General features: G+C 38.6%; 2 protein-coding genes across 6 annotated transcripts in view; both read right to left on the reverse strand.

Annotated features, from left to right (window-relative positions):
- CFAP99 (cilia and flagella associated protein 99) overlaps positions 1-13727 on the reverse strand; it is a gene marked incomplete at its 3' end in the record, with an annotated part of 46641 nt that extends 32914 nt beyond the window's left edge. Inside the window, exons 1-4 of the mRNA XM_083362013.1 lie at positions 13636-13727; positions 10809-10936; positions 4972-5122; positions 2793-2887 (exon numbers count right to left, since the gene is read on the reverse strand). Of these exons, the coding sequence (XP_083218139.1) occupies positions 2793-2887; positions 4972-5122; positions 10809-10925 (363 nt within the window). The 5' untranslated portion in view covers positions 10926-10936; positions 13636-13727. The remainder of the gene's footprint in view (positions 1-2792; positions 2888-4971; positions 5123-10808; positions 10937-13635) is intronic.
- A 5574-nt stretch (positions 13728-19301) lies between these two features.
- SCEL (sciellin) overlaps positions 19302-24877 on the reverse strand; it is a 50137-nt gene continuing 44561 nt past the window's right edge. For 4 of the 5 annotated variants that reach the window (XM_083361715.1, XM_083361716.1, XM_083361714.1 and 1 more), the window contains 3 exons: positions 24723-24831; positions 21728-21830; positions 19302-20942 (listed from right to left, as the gene is read on the reverse strand). In XM_083361715.1, coding sequence (XP_083217841.1) covers positions 20926-20942; positions 21728-21830; positions 24723-24831 — 229 coding nt within the window. In that variant the 3' untranslated portion in view covers positions 19302-20925. The remainder of the gene's footprint in view (positions 20943-21727; positions 21831-24722; positions 24832-24877) is intronic. The other variant, XR_014492403.1, reaches the window with a different exon arrangement.

Here is a 24877-nt window from a genome sequence, read left to right on the forward strand (position 1 = left end):
TCTAAGAAGCACAAATCAATGTGCTTAGCAATAGCCTTCATTCTATGTATATGCCTGCTTATTAGGGCTTTCGCCCCTCCCCCCAGCGGCATTTTTACAAAGTCAGCCTATTGCCCCCAACAATCTGGGTCCTCATTTTACCTACCTCAGAAGGATGGAAGGCTGAGTCAACCTTGAGCCTGGTGGGACTCAAACCTGCACTAATTGCAGGCAGCTGGTGTTACTTAAGGAGGCATTAGCCCACTGCTCCACCAAGGCTCTATTATAATGACATGGCCCCCTTCCTCACCCGACCTAAACTCTATTGAGAACTTGTGGGCCTTTCTTAAATGGGAGATTTACAGTGAAGGAAAACAGTACATTTAAGCCTTCGGAGAGGGGTGGTATATAAATCCAAATAAATAAATAAATAAACAAATCTCTCTGAACAGTATCTAGAAGGCTGTGGTTGCTGCTGCACAAAACGTTGATACGTCCAAAGATCAAGAAACTGACAAACTCCATGAATGGAAGGCTTATGACTGTTATTGAAAAGAAAGGTGGCTATATTGATCATTGATTTTTTTTTAAATATCAGAAATGTTTATTTGTATATTTTAACTTATTCTCACTTTAACAGATGTAAGTAAATAAGTGAGATGGGCAAGTTTTCATTTTTCATTTAGTTGCATAATAATTCTGCACACTAATAGTTGCCCAATAATTGTGCACACATAAGATATTCTCCTAAGCCAAAACCTCACTTTTACTTTCTTAAATATTCAGGTTGATCGAGAGCACTGTAGGAAGAAAATTAATCCTCCAAAATACAACTTGCGTAATAATTGTGCATACTGTGTAGTGTACAGTCTGGTACAAAGAACTGCGAAACACCATGGATGTTCTTATCATCACAATAATAACAAAATACAAGGATTGAACGAAATGTAATGCCTCCAGTGTTGGAGTTTTCCAATAGATAGCAATAGCAATGGTGGGAAGTTGCAATGAGAAAATGATGTGTTGCTATTGTGATAGGGAAGACTGCCATGAGTATTTGTCAGTACACTTTAAACAATGTGGACTTTTTGGTATTCTGTACAAGACAGAAGAAGTCCATTAGTGGTGTCAGCAGGAGCCAACAGGGATATATGGCAGAGTGTGGAACAGCCAAAAGAGCAGAGAAAGTGGGTGGGGGGACAAGGCAGGAAGGGAAATCAGAGTTCAGACATGAAAAGTGTAAGATTCTTTCCTAACACACAATCCAACCAAGACTGCCAGGACTGCTGTTGCTACGCAGCAAAGATGTTCACTGAACAACATAAATTCCAGTCCCATGTAAGGTCATAACCCAGAGACTAATTGTATAGGCTTGCATTTTAGTATGCATTATTTGATTTCACATAAAATCAAAGTACCACATGAACATACATTTCTTGGTACAGTATGTTGCAATGTAGTTCTCATTTTAAGGGAAGTACAAAAATACTTAAGTCAAAGATTATTGGATACATTAAGTAAAATTGCAAATACAAATGTCTGTTAGGAAAATTTACAGAAAAATGCATATGAATTCAGTGCAGACTTTAACCCATCTTCCTACAAAAAATTGCAGTCACAGGATGAAAAATAAAAAAACTGGCAAAAGTCATAACTGTCACCTCCCTTAAGTAGTATTAAAAAAACATTGCAGCTTTCTATCTGGCTCAATGTGAGAAATCAATATGCCTTTAATACAATAAAAATGAATAATCAGCAATTTCTCTTGAGAAAAATCTGAAACTTGTTAGAACAATAAAGGGAAAAGTATTTTATGCAGTTGGTTTTAATGAGCTTCTGCTATTTGAAGCAATTTCTTCATTTAGAATAAGAGGGTAATTCTTTCAGCTCATAATTTTAGATTTTATTAAAGGATCCTCCAAGATTCAAATGAAAATTTTGAGGGCCCATGGTAGAGTTGGAACATTTCATTTTATCTGCCCTTTGATGAAGACCAGATCAGGAAACGGACACTATTAGAAATATTAGAAGTGTTCATTGATATAAGCTACAGTAACAGAATCTTGAAAGCCTGGCAGTTTCTCTTTCTCCCCTCTCTTCCCTGAAGAAGTTGTGGGCCAATCCAAAGTTTTTTCCTCATCCCCTCCTGCCCTTCTGATTTAAGCTGATGTTTTTGTAACAACTGCTGTACACTTTCTTCAAATCTATTTCCATACTCCTTTACAAATTTTGTTTCTGCCATATGGGTTTGATATAGTAGGCTAATAGCGGCAACTATTCATGGTGTGCTGTAGTCCAACTATTTGAAAGATTCTAAACAATGAAAATAAAGTAGTTGCTATTTCTTTTTTACTGAGTGGATAAATAATGCCTTCATTATAAAGTAGCATAATCTTCAATTGTTGTCAATACCTAGATTTTCTTCCAATGTAGTTACAGTGGTTTTATGTATGGTGCTAAGGAATACATTTGATTTGGCTTTGCCTTAGCATCTTACAGTCTATAAGCCATGCCTCATCATTTAGCACTGGATGTCAACCTTGTCTTGTCCTAAATATATTAATTTTATAACTTGCCTTTTTAAAATTTTGAATACTGTATATTTATAGCTTTGTAGTATATGAGGAATGCTGAACAAATTCTCAGAAGACTCGAAGACTTGTCCACTGCAAATGCAAGATAAGTACTAGAAGTAGCAGCTTTGAACAGTCATTCACTATTTAAAATATTCAAAAAAATTCAATATAACTTAAAATCCAAGAATATTGGGTTATTTTTATTTAATTCCGATGAAATGCAAATATTTTAATTACCTTACATATCTTAGCAGCATCTATTGATTTGATGATTTTGCTGAACCGCTGAAGTCCAAGTTCCTCTAGTCGAAAAGTAGCCAAATAACAAATAACTGGAAAAGACACATACATTAATATTCAAGACAAAGTGAATAATTATGCTTATTAAAGATTTCTACTCTAAAATTTCTTACTAACATTTCTTACAATTCAACAAATATAAGTATCCAAGAGTGGAAATGAGGCAAATGATAAAATTCATCACAATGTCATAACACAGAGTACATGACTTAAAATTCATATATCCACTGTTGGGGGACATGTACAAAAGACTGATGGTTTATGTTATTATGACATGTTGCACATCTTATTTTTTTTCATTATTGCACATTGTATTTGACACACCTATATATTACAACTGTTACTGGTTGGTAGGTAGGTAGGTAGACAGATAATAGAGAGCCAACACAGAACTAAGGAGAAATTTCCTGACAGTTAGAACAATTAACCAGTGGAATCTGGTTAATTCAGAATTTGGATGCTCCAACACTGGAGATTTTTAAGAAGAGATTGGACAACTATTTGTCTAAAATAGTATATGGTTTCCTGATTGGGCATGGGGTTGGACTAAAAGACCTCCAAAGTCCCTTCCAACTCTGTTATTTTGTTATTCTGTTCTGTTAATATATCTTCTAAACACCAGTATTTCTACAATATATTTTTGTTGGCAAAAGACATCTCAGAAGATATTTGGCCCATAGAGGAGATACCTGACGATTTCCATGATGCTTTTTGTGGCTCATTATAAAAATAAGGGAAGTAAATCATACTGTGGAAACTGCAGAGTATCTCACTGTTGTCCATCTTTACCCACATTCTCCTGTCACTTGCAGGACTGAGACTTGTCACAGTCTGGAAAAGAAACCTCCCAAAGGATACTGTGGCTTTCACCAAAACAGAGTACAGCAGATATGGTATTTGCCAGGAGGCAAATCTAAGAGATGTGCATCAAGCAAAACATTTTTTTTATTCTTTCATTGACTTGACAAAGGCATTTGACACTTTAAAAAGGGATGTTCATTGTATCATCTTTAGATGTTAACTGTAGTCCTATTCAATCTGTTCTTTGCTTACATGATGTCATGGTGTCGAAGGTCTGAAGAAGGGAGTATACATCATTTACCAATTGGACAGCTCTCTCCTTGAGCTTCACGGCTTGAATGCACAAAATGCCCCCATGCAATCATTTAAGCAACCCTCCTGGTGCACAAAGACAGCAAACTATAGTTGATGCTGAACAAATTCTCAGAAGCTGCTATGTTCTTCAGCCTGATTATCAGCCTGGACAAAACTGAAGTATTTTATTTGGGCCAACAGAACAAAACAAAATTACTATTGATAACACCCAGCTGACAAACGTAAACAGTTTCAAATACCTGGGAAGCATCATCTAGAGTAATGGGCCTTTGGACAAAGAAATTGATTCCAGGATCAGAAAGATCAACCAGACACTGTGGCAGCTGCGTACTACAGTGCTCAATCAATACAACATCCGTATCTCCAGAAAGCTAAGTCTACAGAGCTGTCATTGTCCTTTCTTTCTTATATGGATGTAAGTCCTGCACTCTGCACTTAAGGCTCAAACAACTGGAGAAATTTCACATGAACACTCTCTGCTCCATCCTTGGAATTCATTGGCAAGACTATCTGGAGGTCTTGGATCATGTAGAGTCCACCAGCAGTCCCAGATAAAATGGATGAGACACATCATCAGAATGCATGACTGCCATTTGCCTTGTCAGTTATTCTATAATGTGCTGGAATCTGGAAAGAGACCTCAAGGTTGACCACATAAGCACTACAAAAAAATGTGAAAGCCCAGTGTGAAATCCAGCCAAGAGAACTAGAAGCTGCAACTGATGACAAAACTCACTGGGCAACTCTGTGCTGAAACATCTACTAGCTCTGAAGATAAATGCGCCAACAACTGATAGAAAATGGTGAGCAGTGTCACAGAATAACATTCACAGTTACTAGAACATAGAATCATAGGTTGGAAGGGTATTAGTATAATTAATTTTACAGCAAGTACCAAGGGAAATTAAAAACAAATTGGTATCTTCAGGACACTGCTTATTTTAGTTTGGACAAATTTTCTTAGCATTATTATATTCTCTCTCTATAAACGAATACTTACCAATATACATGTTACGCTCAGAAAAGAGGCAACTTTTTCCATCTCGGATATAAAATGCATTGACTACCACATCCAATACAGTTTTATATTCTAAACAGCCACACAAGATATCCATTACAGGTACAGGGATTTCATCTGTTACTTTGAAAGTCTACAGAAACAGAATTAATTTAAATATAAAAACAAAAATATATGTAAATAAATCTCATCGTATAATGTAAAATAATAATAGTAATATTTGTAGGATATTACTATATTACTATTAGCTACTATTGTCCAATAGGTATAACCAAAATGTATAAGTAGTATACATTTTGAGTAGTACAAAAAGTACAAAGCATAATTATCCACTATGAATTACGGTAATCCAAGCAACATTTAAAGTAAAAGAATTGTGTGATAGCTTGTCCAGGAAAAATCAGATCTAACTGGATTGAAGAATTAATCACTGACTCAAAATTCATGTAATAATTGGATTTTAAGTATGTCTCAGTATGCAATAGCAGATTCCCCAGATAATATTTAATAAAATCTGTATAAGAATCTAATATGCAAAGAAGAACTCATCACACTGAATAATTATGTGTAAAATTCCATATCCTGATTCAGAACATTCTTGTTTTCTCCTGGAAAATATCAATTCAATCATTCCAAGTGAACTTTCTAGAACACGAAATTGTGTTCTAAATGTTGTCTGTTGGCAGGCATCTTCTAGGAGAAAAACAAAATGAACTGAAGTTTAATTTTGCTGTTCATTTACCTGTTAACTAAAAAGGTAAAGGTAAAGGTTCCCCGCGCATGCGCGCTAGTCGTTTTCCGACTCTAGGGGCCGGTGCTCATCTCCGTTTCAAAACCGAAGAGCCAGCGCTTGTCCGAGGACGTCTCCGTGGTCATGTGGCCAGCATGACTAGACGCCAAAGGCGCACGGAACGCTGTTACCTTCCCACCGGAGTGGTCCCTATTTTTCTACTTGCGTTTTTACGTGCTTTCGAACTGCTAGGTTGGCAGAAGCTGGGACGAGTAACAGGCGCTCACTCTGCTACGCGGCGCTCGGGATTCGACCACTACGCTGGGAAGGTAACAGCGTTCCGTGCGCCTTTGGCGTCTAGTCATGCCGGCCACATGACCACGGAGACGTCCTCGGACAAGCGCTGGCTCTTCGGCTTTGAAACGGAGATAAGCACCGGCCCCTAGAGTCGGAAACGACTAGCATGCATGTGCGGGGGAACCTTTACCTTTACCTGTTAACTACATACATACAAATACACATACATACATATTTGATAAATGACACGTCAAACTGGTTGCAAATAGATGAAGTTCATAAATTCTGGGCCTGCTTTGCCAGTGGGGGGGGGGAAGCTATCGTTGTGGCAATGTATTAATCAATATTCAATGGCAGGGACAATGTATAGTGTATGTTTTTGTTCTTTGTTTTGTCTAATACACATTTTTTTCTTTTAATGTTATCTCTAATTTTCTTTGTTTTTTTTTAAAAAATATTTTACATAAATTATTACGTAATTTAACTTTCTGAATAAAATTTATTGCGAAAAAAAGGGAAGTTAACTACTAAATCTGAAGGGATGGTTAGCATTAGTGGAATTGAAAAGGAATGAAACTTTAAATCCTACAAATGTCCCTAAGACTTAGGAATTAATCCATACCTACTAAATCCACTTGGGAGACCAGAATATGCCACAGCAAAGTCAAGGAAATAAAGGTAGTCAGTAGTGGGAGGAATAAACAATAAAGTCAGCTGGGGCCAGCAGAGTAAGCGGAGTGCAAGACAGACGGGCTAAGTGGAGTCTAGGACAGCAGAGTGGAGGTAGAGCTACAGGGAGATAGGTAGGGGAGCTGAAACACCCCTGTAGTTGTAAGTGCAGATGGGCTGCCAAGCACCCAAATTTGGATCACGTAACTGCAACAGCTATAATTTCAGGGACTGGGTGTAACTACCATTCATTTATTCAGTGCTGCGGCAACTTTGCTGAAGAATTACCCATAATTAATTTTTTTAAAAAATACGAATCCCATTTCAGAATATGCCATTATTCAGAACGACAAATATAACTTGAGTTTCCTGTAAGAAATAGCATTACATTAAGAAGCCTGACTCACAAAAGAGGGATTCCCGGGAATTTTCTAGCCATGGAGTATAATTCAATAGCCAATGAAATACATGACAATTTGTCATTAAGGTGACTTATTTACAGAGGTATTAAGGATCTATTATCAGCCATTAAAAGAATTGGTTCACCAACATCTGAAAAGGTCCTATAAAGGAGGAATTAGATGAATCCAGGTAGTCCTCAACCTACAACAGTTCATTTAGTCTAATGATAATGTTGCAGGATCCAATCTGGGTCAGTCTCCGGAATCAGAGGCTTTGTCTTCTGAGCTTTCCAAGTCATGCTGGAGCCCATCCTCAGGGAACGTCTCTCTAGCAGTTCATTTAGTGACCATTCAAAGTTACAAGAACACTGAAAAAAGTGACTTTTGACTGTTTTTCACACTTACGACCATTGTAGCATCCCCATGGTTACGTGATCAAAATTCAGCAGCTTGGCAACTGACTCTGACAAGTGACAACTGATTTATGATGGTTATGATGTCCCAGAGTCATGTGATCACCTTTTGTGACCTTCTGATAAGCAAAGTTAATGCCGAAGTCAGATTCATTTATCAACCACAGAATTAACTTAACAACTGCAGTGATTCACTTAACAACTGTGGCAAGAAAGGTCACAAAATGGGGCAAAATTCATTTAACAACTGTCTCACTTAGCAACAGAAATTTTGGGCTCAACTGAGGTCCTAAGTCAAGGATTACCTGAACAGAGAAGTTCTTCTATAAGGGAAGAGAAGCAGCATATCTTGGGTTCTTTTTTAAAAAAATCTCTGTTTCTAATTCTGATTCTGATTCCTAGACTAGATTCCTAGGCAGGAATTGGTTATTTGCAATAAATGAAACTTCTCTATCTAGTAGCACAGAGTTAGGTCCAGATACAGGTTTGTCAAATTTTAATTGTTTAAGGGAGTTTGGATTTATTTATTTATTTATTTATTAGTTTTTATAAACCGCCCTTCTCCCGAGGGACTCGGGGCGGTGTACAGAGGAAGGGAAGGTATACAGACCGAACAATAAAATAATAAGAAACACTAATGCACACAAACTGGGACCCCAATTAACGCTATCATGCCAGGCCAGCCTGCTGGAACAAAAAAGTTTTTAAGTCGCGACGGAAGGTACGGAGGTCAGGGGCCATCCGGATTTCGGTAGGTAAGGTGTTCCAGAGGGCTGGCGCACCCACTGAGAATGCCCTCCCCCAGAATTCATCCAAGTCCTCTTTTTCTTTCTCACCACTGAAGAAATAATAATAAAAAATAAAAAAGAACAAAAAAACAAAACCCTAAGACTACTTTAGACAGTCTTAATTGGTTAGAAAATTAATTTAAAATTAGATAATTAATTTTATCTAAGCCCGGGATTCTGCTTTTAAGGCGGGGGACAGGGACAGATACAGAGAGGCCAGGGCAAATCTCAGAAGAGGCATTAGGATGGCAAAACAACAATACAAACAAAAGGTGGAGAACCATTTAGTGAACAACGATCCGAGGCAAGGATGGCAGGGACTGCAGCACTTAACCAACTATAAGGGCAGCACGAGGAGCGTGGCAAACACCGATGCCTCGTTGGCTGAAGAGCTGAATATCTTCTTCGCCCGCTACGAGGTTAAAAGACCAGACCCCGTAGCCTTTGCTGGCCGGCCTTGACTCAGCCACTCACCCTGTGTGAACACCAAGTGAGAGCTGTATTGAAGGCTGTGAATCCCAGCAAAGCCGCAGGCCCAGATGGGGTGCTGGGGATAGTGGTCAGGAATTGTGCCGATCAATTAGCAGGGGTCCTGACAAGGATTTTTAACATCTCCTTGCAAACGGCATGTGCACCATCGTGCTTGAAAGCAGCTACCATTGTCCCAGTCCCCAAGAAAACTGCAGTTGAAGTGCCTGAATGACTACAGACCTATTGCATTAACGTCTGTAGTCATGAAATGCTTCGAAAGATTGGTTCTCCAACATCTTAGGACATGCCTCCCACTGGACTTTGATAAACATCAATTTGCCTACAGGGGAAATAGGTCGACAGACGATGCCATAGCTACTGCTTTACACTCTGTAGCAAGTCATCTCGAGAAGCCTGGAAGTTACGTCAGGATGCTTTTTGTTGACTACAGCTCGGCTTTCAACACCATTTTGCCGAGCATTCTCATCGAGAAGCTGACTGATTTGAAATTCTCCCCCGTCATCTGCGATTGGATTCAAGACTTTCTTAGGGATCGGTTACAAACAGTGAGGGTCGGGTCTGCTTTGTCCACCCCCCTGAAGCTTTGCACCGGCACGCCACAGGGCTGTGTGCTTAGCCCCTACCTGTACTCTTTATACACTTATGATTGTGTATCATCTGACCCATCCACTGCGATAATCAAGTTTGCAGATGATACAACTGTGGTGGGTCTTATTACAGGTGGGGATGAGACAGCATATAGGGCGGAGGTACAAAAACTATCCATATGGTGTAGTAACAACAACTTGCACCTAAACATCGGCAAGACGAAAGAGATGGTGTTAGACTTCTGGAGAAAAAAGGAGGAACCTGCCCCACTTCACATCGGAGAGAACTGTGTAGAGAGAGTTTCCTCCTTTAAATTTCTGGGAGTCTACCTCTGTGAAGATCTGACCTGGAAAGTTAACACAACTCAGGTGGCTAGAAAGGCCCAACAGAGGCTTCACTTTCTTAGGGTCTTGCGGAAGAACAGGGTAGAACAACAGCTAATGACCCTCTTTTACCGGTCTACTATAGAGAGCGTCCTCTCGTATGGTATTGTGGTTTGGTATGCTGGTCTGACAGCCGCGGATAGGAAAGTATTACAGAGGATAGTGAGCACAGCACAAGACATTGTGGGCTGTTCCCTGACACCACTGGATGACATCGCCAGGGCTCGTTGCCTTGGAAGAGTAAGGAAGATTCTCAGGGATGACTCACACCCTGGACGGTATCTCTTTACTCTCCTACCATCCAGTAGGAGATATAGGAATATAGCCAGCCGTACCAACAGGCTGAAAAATAGCTTTTATCCGTGGGCTGTTAGGCTTTTAAATGGGACATAATCTTATGCAGAATTGACTTGGGAAGCCGGTGTGTGGTGTAGTTGGTTCACATAGTGTGGTGGGATGGAGGGTTTGTTGTCACTGTGTGTTGGGGGGAGAGAGCACGGGGGGAGGCTCAGCTAATCTCAATGTACACATGTTGTACTTTGACAATAAAGGTTTATTATTATTATTATTATTATTATTATTATTATTATTATTATTATTAAGAACAAATGAGAGATAAAAAGAACTAGGTCAGGCATGTCAAACTCGCCACGTGACATCACGCGACATATCGCGACTTTTCCCCCATTGCCGGCAATGGGGTGGGCACAGTTTCGGGATGACGCCTCCGACCCGTGAGCCGACAGTTTGACATGCTTGAACTAGGTAGTGGAGATAAGAAGTCTTGCTGCACTGGCCCACCACAAAGAAACAAATGCCACCCTGCAACCTCTTTGTATCAAAGATATTGTACAATTCACAAACCAAATTTCTTTTCCTTACAGTACAGACATATATTACAACCTCCTTGAAGAAAGTTATCTATTTAAAATGGAAACATCTGTGTGTGTGTGTGTGTGTGTGTGTGTGTGCGTACACACACACACACACACACACACATTTAGAAATACAGTATTTTAAATGTGCATTTTCTGAAAGCTTCAAAAGACATCTCATACCTGTAATACTTTAGCTGATTCATTCAAGAAATGCCCAACGTTCTCGTTTTCAGGATGGAATTTGTTAAGCTGCTGAATTATTATTTCAATGTGTCCCAATGGGCCAGCCATCTTCATTCTGCATAAACCTGGAATCATTAAGTGTCTACATTTTGTCAGTTGTAATTTAGTTTTAAGCATATAATCATTACTGAAATAATATAATTTTGCTTGAACAGATTGTCTCCAATACAGATATAAATATTAGTATACCTGAAACCTCCAGAATTAATTTGTCAGATGAGCAAATTCATTCATATATTTGTTTGTTTTTGAACTATAACTGCTCTTCAGAGTGAATACTGTTAAGATTTTTCATTCTTAATACGAAGGAAACTTTTACTGGGGCAGTAGTTAATTCAGATGTATTAACTGTCTGCCATTTACCTGGCATTCACCATGGAACCAGCCAGAAAAGTAAGGGAGTTGGATATTTTTGGTATTAGCATGACAGAAATAAATTAGCAATACATATGACATTTAACCAAACAGGGATATAAAAAAATTATAAGGATATAAAAAAGTATACTCTTTTAAATCACGTTCAAAACAGTACAGTCTTAGACTACACGAGACTGGAAAGACTTCATTAATATTTTATTTTAAAAAACGGTGCTAGAGAAGATTGTGTTCTGACAGTTTCTCAGAGAATAGGATTCAGAAAGTGATGAGCTAGAGCTAGACTGCTTTCCAATCCAGCGGCCAGCTTCCCATAAATGAGTCCATTCGGGTTCTATTTGGCTCCCCTTGTATCGTAATTATTTACATAAAGGTGCCTGGAGCAAAGTTGTCTTTAAAAACTGTAAATCTCCTGCAGCCTCTATTTCTACAGTACACAAAGCTAAATATATTTAACAATTTGGAATCCCACATAGTTTAGTTTAGTTTAGTTTAGTTTAGTTTAGTTTATTGAATTTATATACCGCCCTTTTCCCATAGGACTCAGGGCGGTTTACAAAGTATTTAAAAACGTCAATACAATACAAAAGTTAAAGACAGTTAAAATAATTAAATTTAATCCCTGAACAAATATAAAACCCCATTTAAAAACTCTCAGTTAACCCACAGTTCTAATCTCCTTGCCATCTCTTCATCATATTAAGTAATCACTGTTGAATTTTCTACCCACTACGCCATTCATTGTTCTAATCCTTTAAAAAATGCTCCTAAGCCTTTTATAGGCTTACAAGCAGCATACTTTAAGGGAATATTTTTTTTATTGAAAAGTTTTACAGTACATTATATTTTTAACAAAACAAAACAAAACAAAATCCCTCCCAACCCCCTCCCCTCTCCCCAACCCTCCCCAACACCTCCCTCCCTCCCCCTCCCCCCTCCCCGACTTCCCAGAGCTAAATACAAGGTATAAAAGTACAAACAATCATAGTCTACCATATGCAAACAACAATAAACTATTAAATCTATCGCACTTTAACTCTTATAAAATAACTACAAGCAATATAAATATCACATCAATACTTATTCAAATGCTAAATGAAACTTTTTAGTCCCATATTTATTCTGGATATAATCAATCCATTTTTTACACTCCACAATATATCTCTGTTGCGAATGGTCTTTCAAATACGCTGAGATCTTTGCCATTTCCGCCAGGTTGGAAACTTTTAAAGTCCATTCTTCTATAGTCAGCAGTTCTTTCTTCTTCCAATATTGCCCTACTAAAAGTCTTGCTGCCGTAATTAAATTCAACATCAACTTAGTGTCCACAACAGTAGTATCAGTAATAATGCCCAGTAAAAACAATTGCGGACAAAACTTTATCCTTTTCTTAAATATCTTTTGCATATTCCACCGAATTTTAATCCAAAATGCTTTAACCTTTTTACAGGTCCACCATATATGAAAATACGTTGCATCTTCACCACCACACCTCCAACATTTAGGCTGGCAGTTCGGATACATACTTGCTAGTTTTTAAGGGAATATTAAAGCTGTACATCTGCCAGCCCTACAAGTTAGCCTTACAATGATATCTAAGTTAGGACTACGTTTATTGTGACAGCTATAGCAACGGAATCGCATGTGCTCCCCTCCCCATTTCTGTGAACTGGGGAGGGGGCAGGTAGTCCTCGACTTACAACCACAATTGAGCTCAAGATTTCTGTTATTAAGTGAGACATTTGTTAAGTGAGTTTTGCCCCATTTTACAACCTTTCTTGCCAAAATTAGGTGAATCACTGCAATTCTTAAGTTAATAACATGGTTGTGAAGTGAATCCGACTTCTCCATTGACTTTGCTTGTCAGAAGGTTACAAAAGGTGAAATCTTGTTCCCAGAACACTGTGATCATCATAAATATGAGTCAGTCGCCAAACGTCTGAATTTTGATCACCTTACCATGGGGATGCTGCAACAGTCGTTAAGTGTGGAAAACAGTCATAGGTCACTTTTTTCAATGCCGTTGTAGGTCTGAACAGTCACTAAGTGAATTGTTGTAAGTTAAGGACTACCTGTACTCTCTTGAGATCTCTTCTTGATTTTGCACCACAGCAGCGCCAAAACAAAAGTTCTGTTGACTGTGCTCCATTAAAGGCACCCAGGGTAATCTGTAATATCGTGGATCCCAAAGATAAACCATGCAAATCATACACAGAGGATTTGCGCCTCAAGTTCATGGGTGTTAAGGCCGGGCCAAAAACAGGATGGCGATAGTCTCATGCATGCAGACTCATACTTTGGTATCACAGAACACATAAACAACAACAACAAAAATCAATTTACCAAGAAATATACAGAGACTCAAGCTTTAAATCCAAATATCTCTTACGTTTTACAAGTTGTAATCAAAGGCGCGTGGCTTCCAGGAGAGTTATGTTCAACGGACCCCTCCTGTTTTCAGGTATCCTGAAGCGAATTATTCACTTTTCTACTTTGACTCCTCTCAACATTTGCTTGTCAACGCTGCGAAGCTGCTACGAAAGGGCGGGGCCGAAGCCCTGAGGCGGCTTACTCCCGCGCGCGACTCCTACCCTGGCCGTTGAGACGGCGCAGAAGGCCGCGAGCCGCCGCTCTGTGTCGCTTAGCAACCCTTGAGATGCTGTGTGTCGCTTAGCAACCCCTGAAACAGAGAGAGGCGGCTGCAAAAGCCGGAACGGATTATAAGCAGGCGGCGGACCGACTCGTTTCCGAAGCTGAAGGGACGGATGAGAACAAGAGTCTTTCAATAATTTTTACGAACTTGCTCCCGAAGCAGGTTTAGAGAATCCGAAGTTAATATTAACGAGTTCCTAGTGTTCTTTATAGACTTCATACATGACTTAAATCCTCGACCTGCTAGCTAGACTTTTCTCCACTGAATAGGGAAAGGACAACCCCACGCAATTTCCCCTGTAGCCAAGAAATTAAAAGACGCTTGCTCCTGGGGAGGAAAGCCATGGCAAATCTAGACAACACACTAAAAAGCAGAGACATCACCCTGTCAACAAAAGTGCGTATAGTCAAGGCTATGGTCTTCCCAGTTGCAATGTATGGCTGTGAAATTTGGACCATAAGAAAGGCTGAGCGCCAAAGAATTGAAGCCTTTGAACTATGGTGCTGGAGAAGACTCCTGCAAGTCCCTTGGACTGCAAGGCGATCAAACTGGTCAGTCCTAGAGGAGATCAACCCTGACTGCTCTTTAGAAGGCCAGATCCTGAAGCTAAAACTCAAATACTTTGGCCACCTAATGAGAAGGAAGGACTCACTGGAGAAGAGCCTAATGCTGGGAAAGGTTGAGGGCAAGAGAAGAAGGGGACGACAGAGAATGAGGTGGCTGGATGGAGTCACTGAAGCAGTAGGCGTGAGCCTAAATGGACGCCAGAAGATGGTAGAGGACAGGAAGGCCTGGAGGAACGTTGTCCATAGGGTCGTGATGGGTCGGACATGACTTCGCAACTAACAACAACAACACCTGTGTCAAACCTCTCCTTTTAGATTACTCCTTTATTTGTAAAAGCCTTTGTCCTTTCTTATTGGACTTTCAAATTCATTATCACCTTGAAAGAAAGAAATACACTTAACATTTTAAGACTGTAAGTTTTTGAAACTTTTCATCTAAAGAAGAGTTTGGTCCCTGGAAATGAATTAGAATTAGGCCTGACCTGTGAAACTGGAATATTAAGTTTAGAGAAAGCGCTCAGTTTAGATTTGCTTCTTCCTACTGAACTCTTAATAGGTTGTGTCCAGATTATCTAACATCCACACAGTAGAAGCACCAGCAGTATACCAGAATATTGATATTTAGTCAAACTGATGCATTTCCAACAAACCTTGACATCACTTCTTGATCTGCAAATATTTAAATAAAAACACTGTCTCTAAATTTAAGAGGGTCCTAATTTGGCATGGTTCAATGTACTCCCACCAACAATTTTAGAAGAAAGATATGGGCATCTAATACACATCTATCATTCAAACAAATAATAGTCTTGAGAAGATTAATAATAATTTTGAAGAAGATGAAGCATCTTGTTGGATCCTTCTATCGTGGAAAGGTCTTTGCTTTTTTTTTCTCCCGTTTTTCCCCAAAAACAAAGAATAAAAGTTTAATGAAGAATTATACATATTTATTGTAGAACACAAAAATACATCATACAATCTTGTATGAGAACGCTATATAAACAAAGCTCTAATTTTATCTGATAAAGAAATGTTTATGTATTCAGTATTCTAAAATTAAGGTTAACTTTGTGATGCAACATTGCACAATTCATAGTATTTTTTATGCTGTAGAGCTACCTTGTGGTCAGAGAAGAATGCAATTTTGAAAACCAGGGAAGTTTGATGTATTGATTGATGTCTTGGGACAAAACTAGTTTAATTCTAAAATGAAAACTTAATACTGCAATCAAAACAAGAAGTCAAGTAAATGTGGTTAAGTGAACAATATGTTTGTTAAATGAGTCTGGCTTCCCCATTGACATTGGTGGTCAGAAGATTGCAAATGGTGATCACATGACTCCAGGCTACTGCAACCGCATAAATATGAGTCAGCTGCCAAGCATCTGAATATTGATCACATGACCATGATGCTGCAACAGTTGTGTGAAAAATGGTAATAAATCACTTTTTTCAATGCTGTTGTAACTTTGAAAGGATACTAAATCCACTGTTGTACGTCAAGGACTTCCTGTAAATCCTTACTATAGGATTCAAAGTACAATTCAATTCAGCATTCAATATAATGGGCCTCCTAGCAATTACAAGTTATGCCTTGGACTACACGATGTAACAAATTTCAATTTAGTTTTTGTTCCTGAGTACAAAGTAAGTTTTCTTAATCCTTTATGCCTAAAATAAATAGAAAATAGCTATTGTTCCACAAAAGCTTTGCTTCTCTGGCCAAAACCTGTCTTTTTAATTGTTGAGTAAGAGAATACTGAATAGCAATATTTGATTTAGATGGCATCAAGAGGTTGCTTGTACCTAGCAGATGCATTTTGCTTTATCAAGACAAGAGTGAAAAAATACTCAGTGAAAGTGCCTGTTAAGATGTGTGAGGCCTACAAAGTTTAATGGATAAATGGATATTCAGCATTGTTTCAAAGGGCCTCCTAACTGAAAATTATGCCTTGGACTGTATCCTGAGAGAATGTACTGATCCAGGAAACAATTTGTTTTTCAGTTCTTCCCAGCAATGGAGAACATAATGACGTCTCTCTTTTTCAAACCTGATGTTTGTCTGAAAAAGGAAGCTTAGTGACTAAATGGGAATTCAGCATTCGCTATAATGGGCCTCCTAAGAATTGCAGATTATGCCTTGGACTCTCTCTTCAGATCCCAAAACAAAGTGGTTTTCCTGGCTCCCCTTGCCGAGGACAACATGATTATGTGGTTCTTTTTCAAATTTGATGTTTGTCTGAAATGGGAAGGTTATTCACTAAATGGGAAGTCGGTATTCTCTATAATGGGCTGCCTAGTAATTGCAAGTTAGGCTTGTACTGCCTCCTCAGAGGTAGAGTGGATCTTTAAAATGACTGGTTTTTCTGTCACTCCTGGCCAGTGAAAATATTATTTTGTGATTCTTTTTCAAATTTGAGAGTTTTCCTGACTCTCCTGGCCAGGGAAAACATGAATCATATTATTATGTAATTCTTTTTCAGATCTGATGTTTGTCTGAAAATGGAAGCTTAATGGTTAAATGGTAAATCAGCATTGTTATAAAAGATCTCCTAACAATTGAAAAGTATGTCTTGGATTATCTCATGAGACAAGGTGTGTATCCGGGAAACTATTGTTTTTTCTGGTTCTCCTGACCAGGGAGAACATGATTACATCTCTCTTTTTCAAATATGATGTGAAAACGATACACCGGCACTGAAAAAACTATGAAATATCCCACCAAGAGTGATAGTGTAAGAATCCTGTGTGAATGTACATGTACGGCATTAATCATGAAAACGCTGAGGAAGGGGAGATTTGGTTACTACACCAGTGTAAAAGGGGGAAAATCCTGTTAGGATGTGTTTTATTTGGAGACCAAGATACACTTTGAAACAAAAAAGAATTTATTGACAGATAAAGTACTGGTTTGGAGAGGACTACGGCTTAATGATTGCATTAATGTAATGCATATTAAAACAGGTAGATTAAATGAGATCACTCATCTATATAATAAAGCCTTTACTTAACAAAGGGTCTTAAAATCTTCCCTAAATAGTTAATTTTACCTAACCATTATCAGAAAATCTTTGGTTCCCAGCACTAAAATGCTAGCAATTCTTAGTTGTTGGATACACTCTTTACAGCTGGCTTTCTTTCTTGCCATTCAGTTTCACCTCTTTGCAGTTTGTTACTTCAGACATGCTGGTGGATCCCAGGTGCTTTAGCTGAGTCTACAGTACAGCTGGATAAATAATTTCACTAGATCTGCAAGACTGTATGTAACACTGAGGTAGAAATTAAATTCCTAGAAATCCTCCTACAGATGGAAAAATACAAGGAACTCCCACAACGGCTAAGTCAAAAAATATATTGTTGCCAAGAAAATAACTTGGAGGCATTCCCTTCACTAACTGACCTTCTTTTGGGAGAGATTTTTAACTTTTTATCCTTTAAGGCAGAGTTCCCCAATAGCCCCAGCTTTGCAAACTGATGGGGGGAGCAGAGGGGATGATTTTGTGCGAGTGGTGGGCAACACATACACACTTGCCCACTGCTTGCGCAAGTGGGGATGCATGCATGCAGTTGCCCGCCACTTCCATGGACCTGTTCCAAACAGCTGAAGGCCATTAGTGGGCTGCAACCTGGGGGTTGGGGACCTCTGTCCTATGCCAGAGTTCCCCAACCTTTCTGGCTTTGTGGACTGACAGGAGGGAGAGGGGAAGAGGGGATGGTTCCATGTGAGTGATGGGTGAACACATGCGCATGTGTTTGCCTATCACTTCTGTGGCCCAGTTCCAAACAGCTCAAGGCCATTAGTGGGCTGCAACCTGGGGGTTGGGGACCTCTGTCCTATACCAGAGTTCCCCAACCTTTCTGGTTTTGTGGACTGGGAGGGGGGAGATGGGAAGAGGGGATGGTTCCACACAAATAGTGGGTAAGCATGCCCACACACACTCGCCCACTGTTCATGCAAGTGGGGACGCGCACATACTCACCACTTCTATGGCCCAGTTCTGAACGTCTCAAGGCCCAGTAGTGGGCCATGGACCTAGGATTGGGGACCCTGACATAGAACATAGCATAATAGGGTAGGAAGGGACTTCGGAGATCTAGTTCAACCCCCTGCAGGATATCCTATACTAGAGTTCCCCAACCTTTTTGGCTTTGCAGACCAGTTTATGGTGAGGGTAGAGGGCATGGTTGCATGCTCGCGCCCAATGGGCAAGTGGGCCTGAGGATTGGAGACCATGATTGAAGGTATTGTTCATTTTAGAGTTCTGAGCAATTTTTTAACTTTCTGTAATTTTCTACTGCTGTTTTCCAATAAACAATAGCCTCTGTCCTTTAAAAAAAATCTATCTTCTACTGTTACATTCTTGTATTTAATTGTAGTTATTCAGGAAGAGCATGTCAGTTTCTAATAAGAGACTAAATATCTTCATATTCCTCTGCCATAACATCACACCAATTTTATTATAAACAAATTTAACTGGCTATACACTTGTAATACAATTAGATTACTGGATATAGTCTTGAAACCATGATTACGGTAGTTTTATTTTGTGTAGTATAGGGACTCCTTATATTTTATCTATGATTTAGTGCAACATGAAATAATGTTTACCAGCTTCATCTTAAACTACAAATTGAGTTGATAAAAATAGAACTGCAAGTTTTGAAACTATTACTTGAGTCCAGGCTGAAAGAGAAGATTGGCAGGAATCATAATAGTTTAAATCTTGTTCAGGTTACAAAAATATTCAGATTATCGTAACATATGAATGCAACCACTATTTTATTTTATTTTTCACTTTAATTTTAAAATATTTCTCCATATCAAGGTAATTTTTTTACATTATTGTTCACATAGGTTCAAAAGACAATATATATATATATATATCCATATTTATATTAAAATATGCAGCCTGTGTATTATATGATTCTGTAGCATATATGCAGCCTGTGTATTATTATTCTGTAACAATATGTGCTATAATATCTGCCTTAAATTATATTATTTAATAGTTCAGACTTATTCTAAATTATTTGAATATTTATTATTGATACCACATGGTAAGTACTTTCAAATCATAAGAGTTGATGTTTGGCTTCAGATCAAATAAAGATGCACCTAGTTTCCCATATCTGTATCTTTAAATGATTGCATCAGGATGCTAACAACCTGACTTGACCTTTTCCAATGAGCACAGAAGACCATACTTTGCAGAACTATCCTCAATGGAGTGACTGAAGAGACTAAAAATGTAGGTGGCTTAGACCAAAGCCCTACACCTTTGTACATGCACCAATAGCAGATAAATATATAAAAAGGCAGAGCTTGGATCCTCGTACCTACAATTTTAGCCTCTTGATATTTCATTGTAGATGACACTGCTATACTGACTTAATTTTAGACAGGGACAACCTCTATACAGAAAACTGAGTAAAATGTGTAAAAGTGAGCAGACAGAAAATGGATTTTCTTGCAAGCAATAACAGAATAACAATGTTGGAAGAGACCTTGGAGGTCTTCTAGACCAGGGGTAGGCAACCTCGGCTCTTTTATGACTCATGGACTTCAACTCCCAGAATTCCTGAGCCAGCTGGCTCAGGAATTCTGGGAGTTGAAGTCCATGAGTCATAAAAGAGCCGAGGTTGCCTACCCTTGTTCTAGACCAACGCCCTGCTGAAGCAGGGAACCCTATAACATATCAGACAAACAGTTGCCCAATTGGTTCTTAAACATCTCTGGTATTGGAGCACCTACAATTTCTGGAGGCAACTTGTTCCACTGTTTCTCCTTAGTTCTAAGCTGGTTCTCTCCTTGATTAGTTCCCATCCATTGCCTCTTGTGTTGCCTTCAGGTGCTTTGGAGAATAGATTGGCCCCCAATATTCTCTTCTACAGTTTGAATGGAAGTGAAGTGAAGCAGACTTAACATCTAGGGGTCGTTAATACTGTAATAGGAAAACAATAGATCATAAAAGCACGGATACCACTTGATTTCATCTTGCTTGTTTTCTGGCAGCTTTCATGGTGATTTGGTTCCTCTCAAAATCAACAGTCCCAACCAAAGTTGCAAAATCTTTCTCTCTTAAGAACTGCTGCAGCTAAAGAAGAAATTTCTATCGATCTGATGAACCCCCATATGTGAATTATCAATGCATGAACAGAAAACAGAATATTTTAAGCAAAGATAGTTATCTTCATATGCTGTATTTACAGTATATCTCTTTGTGTCCTTGTTCAATATAATGCTACAATCGTAGACATTTCTCTTGCTAACAATTAAAACATCTAGGAAGATTCTAAGTACATATGTTATCTTTCATTTAGAAATGCTTTTATTTTATGCTCAAATGCCTAATGTGGATTTTTGAAATATCTTGTTCTAAAAAAAATACAATTTTCAGGTACAAATAAAGATTGCTGGAATAGCTGAGCTCAGATATGTTTGATTGGAGTTCATTAACGATTAGTACGTCCATGTGGCTGTAAGGGATAGAAATAAGAACACTTAGAAACACTAATGTGAAAAGTAATGGCTTCTGAGCTTAAATACAGGTTGATAAAACCAAAATTAAACATTCTAAACATATTTGATACATTTCTGCTATCCCAGAAGTACTTCATTAAATGCTGATAATCTTAAAATTAGCATATGACTCCAAGATTTGTCAGCCCACTAATCACCAGGATTAATCTGGCTGGCTGGAGAAGTGTATGGTGTGTATGTGTTTCCTTCTCCCTCATCATTTCACACTTGTCTGTCCTGAAAACTACAGGCTTAGTAGAAAACTCCACTGTCCCAAATAGGATCTCTGTGCTCTTTCTTTGCTTCCCATCCCCCACCCCCACCCCCCAGAATCTCCAATAATTTCAAATAACTCTTATTATATTCTGATGCTCTGACAAATGTGGAGATACAGTCCAACCATTTTTTATTTATACATGCATGCAAAGAGAGAGAAAAAGCAGTTTCTTTTCATCTGGATTTGTAATATATACTTTTAAATTAAATGTATATGAACCCTAAACTAAAATCTTACTTTGTTCATATTGTGTTTTTGCATTTTTAATTTTATTTCAGTCAGAAAGGAGAGAAATAAATGCTGACAATGAATTGATGGCACATAATCAGCCGTTTAATCCAGAACATTCCAGTACACATGTATGTTTAAAGAAGCTGCAAATTGAATATATTTCTACAAAAATTCAGGATGAATAAATATTTCCCAAAGACTTACATATTGGAAGTTATGTTGAATATAACTTACCTTTAACTTTAGAATAACATGGTGAACAGTGTACTCTGTTCTTGTAAATCCAGATACTGTCTCCTGCCTCAAGGTTTTCTAAAGTTGTTTTGCAGATTTCACACTTAAAGACATGGAATTAAAAATATTTAGAAGTAAAAGCCAGCCAAAGAACAACATACAACAACATAATATGATTGTAGCTTGCATTACAATTTTATTTCACTATAATTTTAGTATGAATTAAAATATTTCAGAGACATTCAGCATCAATACTCATTTACTGTATGAATATGCTTTATTATTGGGCTAGCATCTACTGAACTTAATTCTTCCCACATTTTGGCTATGTAATTTTACAATTTTCCAGCATTCTAAAGATAAATGATAAATTAAGGAGAAGTTTTATACTGGAGCTTAACTTTCATCCAGTTTAGTTTGAATGCAGCTAGCAGTGGTGGTCCAAGATCTCAAGTAAAGATTTCTCTTACTCCCTTGATTATTTTAACTGGATACACCAGAAAGATCTTCAAAAAAGCACAAACGTTGTTACTGAATTTCTATGTGGTTCCATGATCAGAAGCAAGATTTCAGAGTTGTCTAATTGCATTCGGTTTAAATCTATCTTTTCTCCTTCAGAGGAGCTCCCCAAATCTTGATTTAGCAAGTTTATAGTGAGTTGGAACTAATATGTCCAATCACAAAAAACATATTTTAAATAGAATTTTCCCAAACATTCCCACTTTTAATTGGTTTACCTGGATAAACAATAATGCAATCAATTAAAAACTGAAGAAAATTCTAATCCCTTTTTTATAGTCATGTCAGAGAACGAAAGGGGAAAACAAAATAGATTTGTGTGGAAAGCATTAATTTCTAAATCAATCCTTCAGAGGTAACATCAAACTTATCTTCACCTGGTTTCTAATAGAATCAAAGTGATACTGTTCACATCCAAAATATTAATCCCTTTAGAAAAATCCTATGGTTAATAGATGTACAAAAGAACTCCAAAAGAACTCCATCCTAATGTAGACAGAGCTTGCTTACCACAGAATACTGTGTGTTTTGGGGACAGAAAATGCTGGTTGATTTTCAGTAGAAAGAAAGAAAAACAACAAGGAGAGAGAATAAAAAGGTAAAGGTAAAGGTTCCCCCACACATGCGTGCTAGTCGTTTCCGACTCTAGGGGCCGGTGCTCATCTCCGTTTCATAGCTGAAGAGCCAGCGTTTGTCCGAGGACGTCTCCGTGGTCATGTGGCCGGCATGACTAGACGCCAAAGGCGCACGGAACGCTGTTACCTTCCCACCATAGTGGTCCCTATTTTTCTACTTGCATTTTTACGTGCTTTCGAACTACTAGGTGGGCAGAAGCTGGGATGAGTAACAGGCGCTCACTCTGCTACGCGGCACTCGGGATTCGACCCGCCAAACTGCCGACCTTCTGATCGACAAGCTCAGCGTCCTAACCCACTGAGCCACCGCGTTAAATCTAGCCCTCGGCTTACAATCATTTGTTCATTAACCATTCAAAGTTGCAATGGCATTGAACAAATGATGGTTAAAAAGTCCTCTTAGAGACCTGCAGTCATGTAATTGTGACAGTTGGCAACCGGCTTGCACTTCTGACCAATTGCAGTGACAATTGCCATTTGACAAAAAGTCAATGGGAAGGAAAGGTAATAAATTATTGGGATAAATCTCCCATACCCACACAATCGTTCCCAACCCCTCTGTACTTGCCAGCCACTAGCACTCATCCCCAACCCCCATGTGCTTCCCTCACATCCTCCTGCACCCCCGAGTCATACATCCTTTGCATCGTGTGTCAAGAGAACCCTTGCCATGCCACCCATACATCCCTTTTGTGCCCTTCTCCACCCAGCAGCAGCCTTTCATCTACCAGCCTGCTTGCAAACCAACTGGGACTGGCAACTTTCTGCTGGCTTCTCCATTGTCTTGGCTGTGAGAAGCCAGCAGGAAGTTGTCTTGCCTAATGATCAGGGATTGTAGCAGCACTTACAGCTTAGCAATGAAAAGTCCAGTCCCAATGGCTGTCATAAATCTGTACCTGTAGCTTGAACAGCAACTTTCCAGCACTGTGGATGCCACGCTGGCTAATTAGATGCTTTCAGAAAACTTACACATAGATAGGAGATCAAAGACTGTCCCTTTCTAACAGAAATGTGCAAAATGTTTCATCACAGAGTATTCTAACCTTGGAATAGCTCATTCTGTGAGCTTTAAAAACAGCTTTTAAAAGTTGAATCACTTGTAGATTGTAAATTCCATTTGTACATTCCAAGTTCAGAATGGTTCTTCAGAGGTGGAATTTTCTGCATTAGTGCCCAGCAGCCAAAGTATGTTGCCTTGGATTCCACATTATTTTGCAGCAGGCCATGCACAATATATAGTTACTGTTAATACAAGCTTACTATTGGTTAAGGTGAAACTGCTAGTTAATAGGACACAATCCCAACTATAATTATGGGATTTTTATCCCATTTTACTACTTTGTAAGTACCTCAGATAGCAAATCTACATAATACTCCTTCCTGTTCCTATTTTCCTCAATAACAACCTTATAAGGTAGGTTGGGCCAAGAGAGTATTTGGTCCAAAGTCATCCAGTTGGTGCTCCTGCCTAAATTGAGACTAGAATTAAATTTTCTGATTTCTAGCCTGGTGCCTTAACTTTTAAGAGGCTGGCTTACTTGCTTCCAGCAATCATTCAAAAAACTCATCTCTTCCACATCTGAAACACAATACAATTAGGAATTTATCACCATGTTCTAGAACTTTATAACAATTCATGGCTCTTGCAGTCTTGAATAATGTCACACAGCAATACAAGAAAGCTTGGATTAAATGGGAGACCACATTTTCATGACTAGCATTAACTACATTTCTAGGCCAGCATCTTAACCACTATACCAAAATAGGTGTCTATGCACATCTGTATACATTTGTATGCACATTTGCCCATTTTAGGACAATCAATGAAGTGGCATTCTTACCTTGAAGCAAGTCGCATGACAGCAAATCTGTAGCGCTTCGAGAATCATTTTAGTATCTGTGCGCAATGGCTTCCGACAATAGGTACACAATTCTCTGTCAATAATAGCCCTTTGTAAGAAAAAGGTATAGATTTCTCATAGTTATTGGAAGAACT

This window comes from Vipera ursinii (assembly GCF_947247035.1).
Source record: "Vipera ursinii genome assembly, chromosome: 4".
NCBI lineage: Eukaryota > Metazoa > Chordata > Lepidosauria > Squamata > Viperidae > Vipera > Vipera ursinii.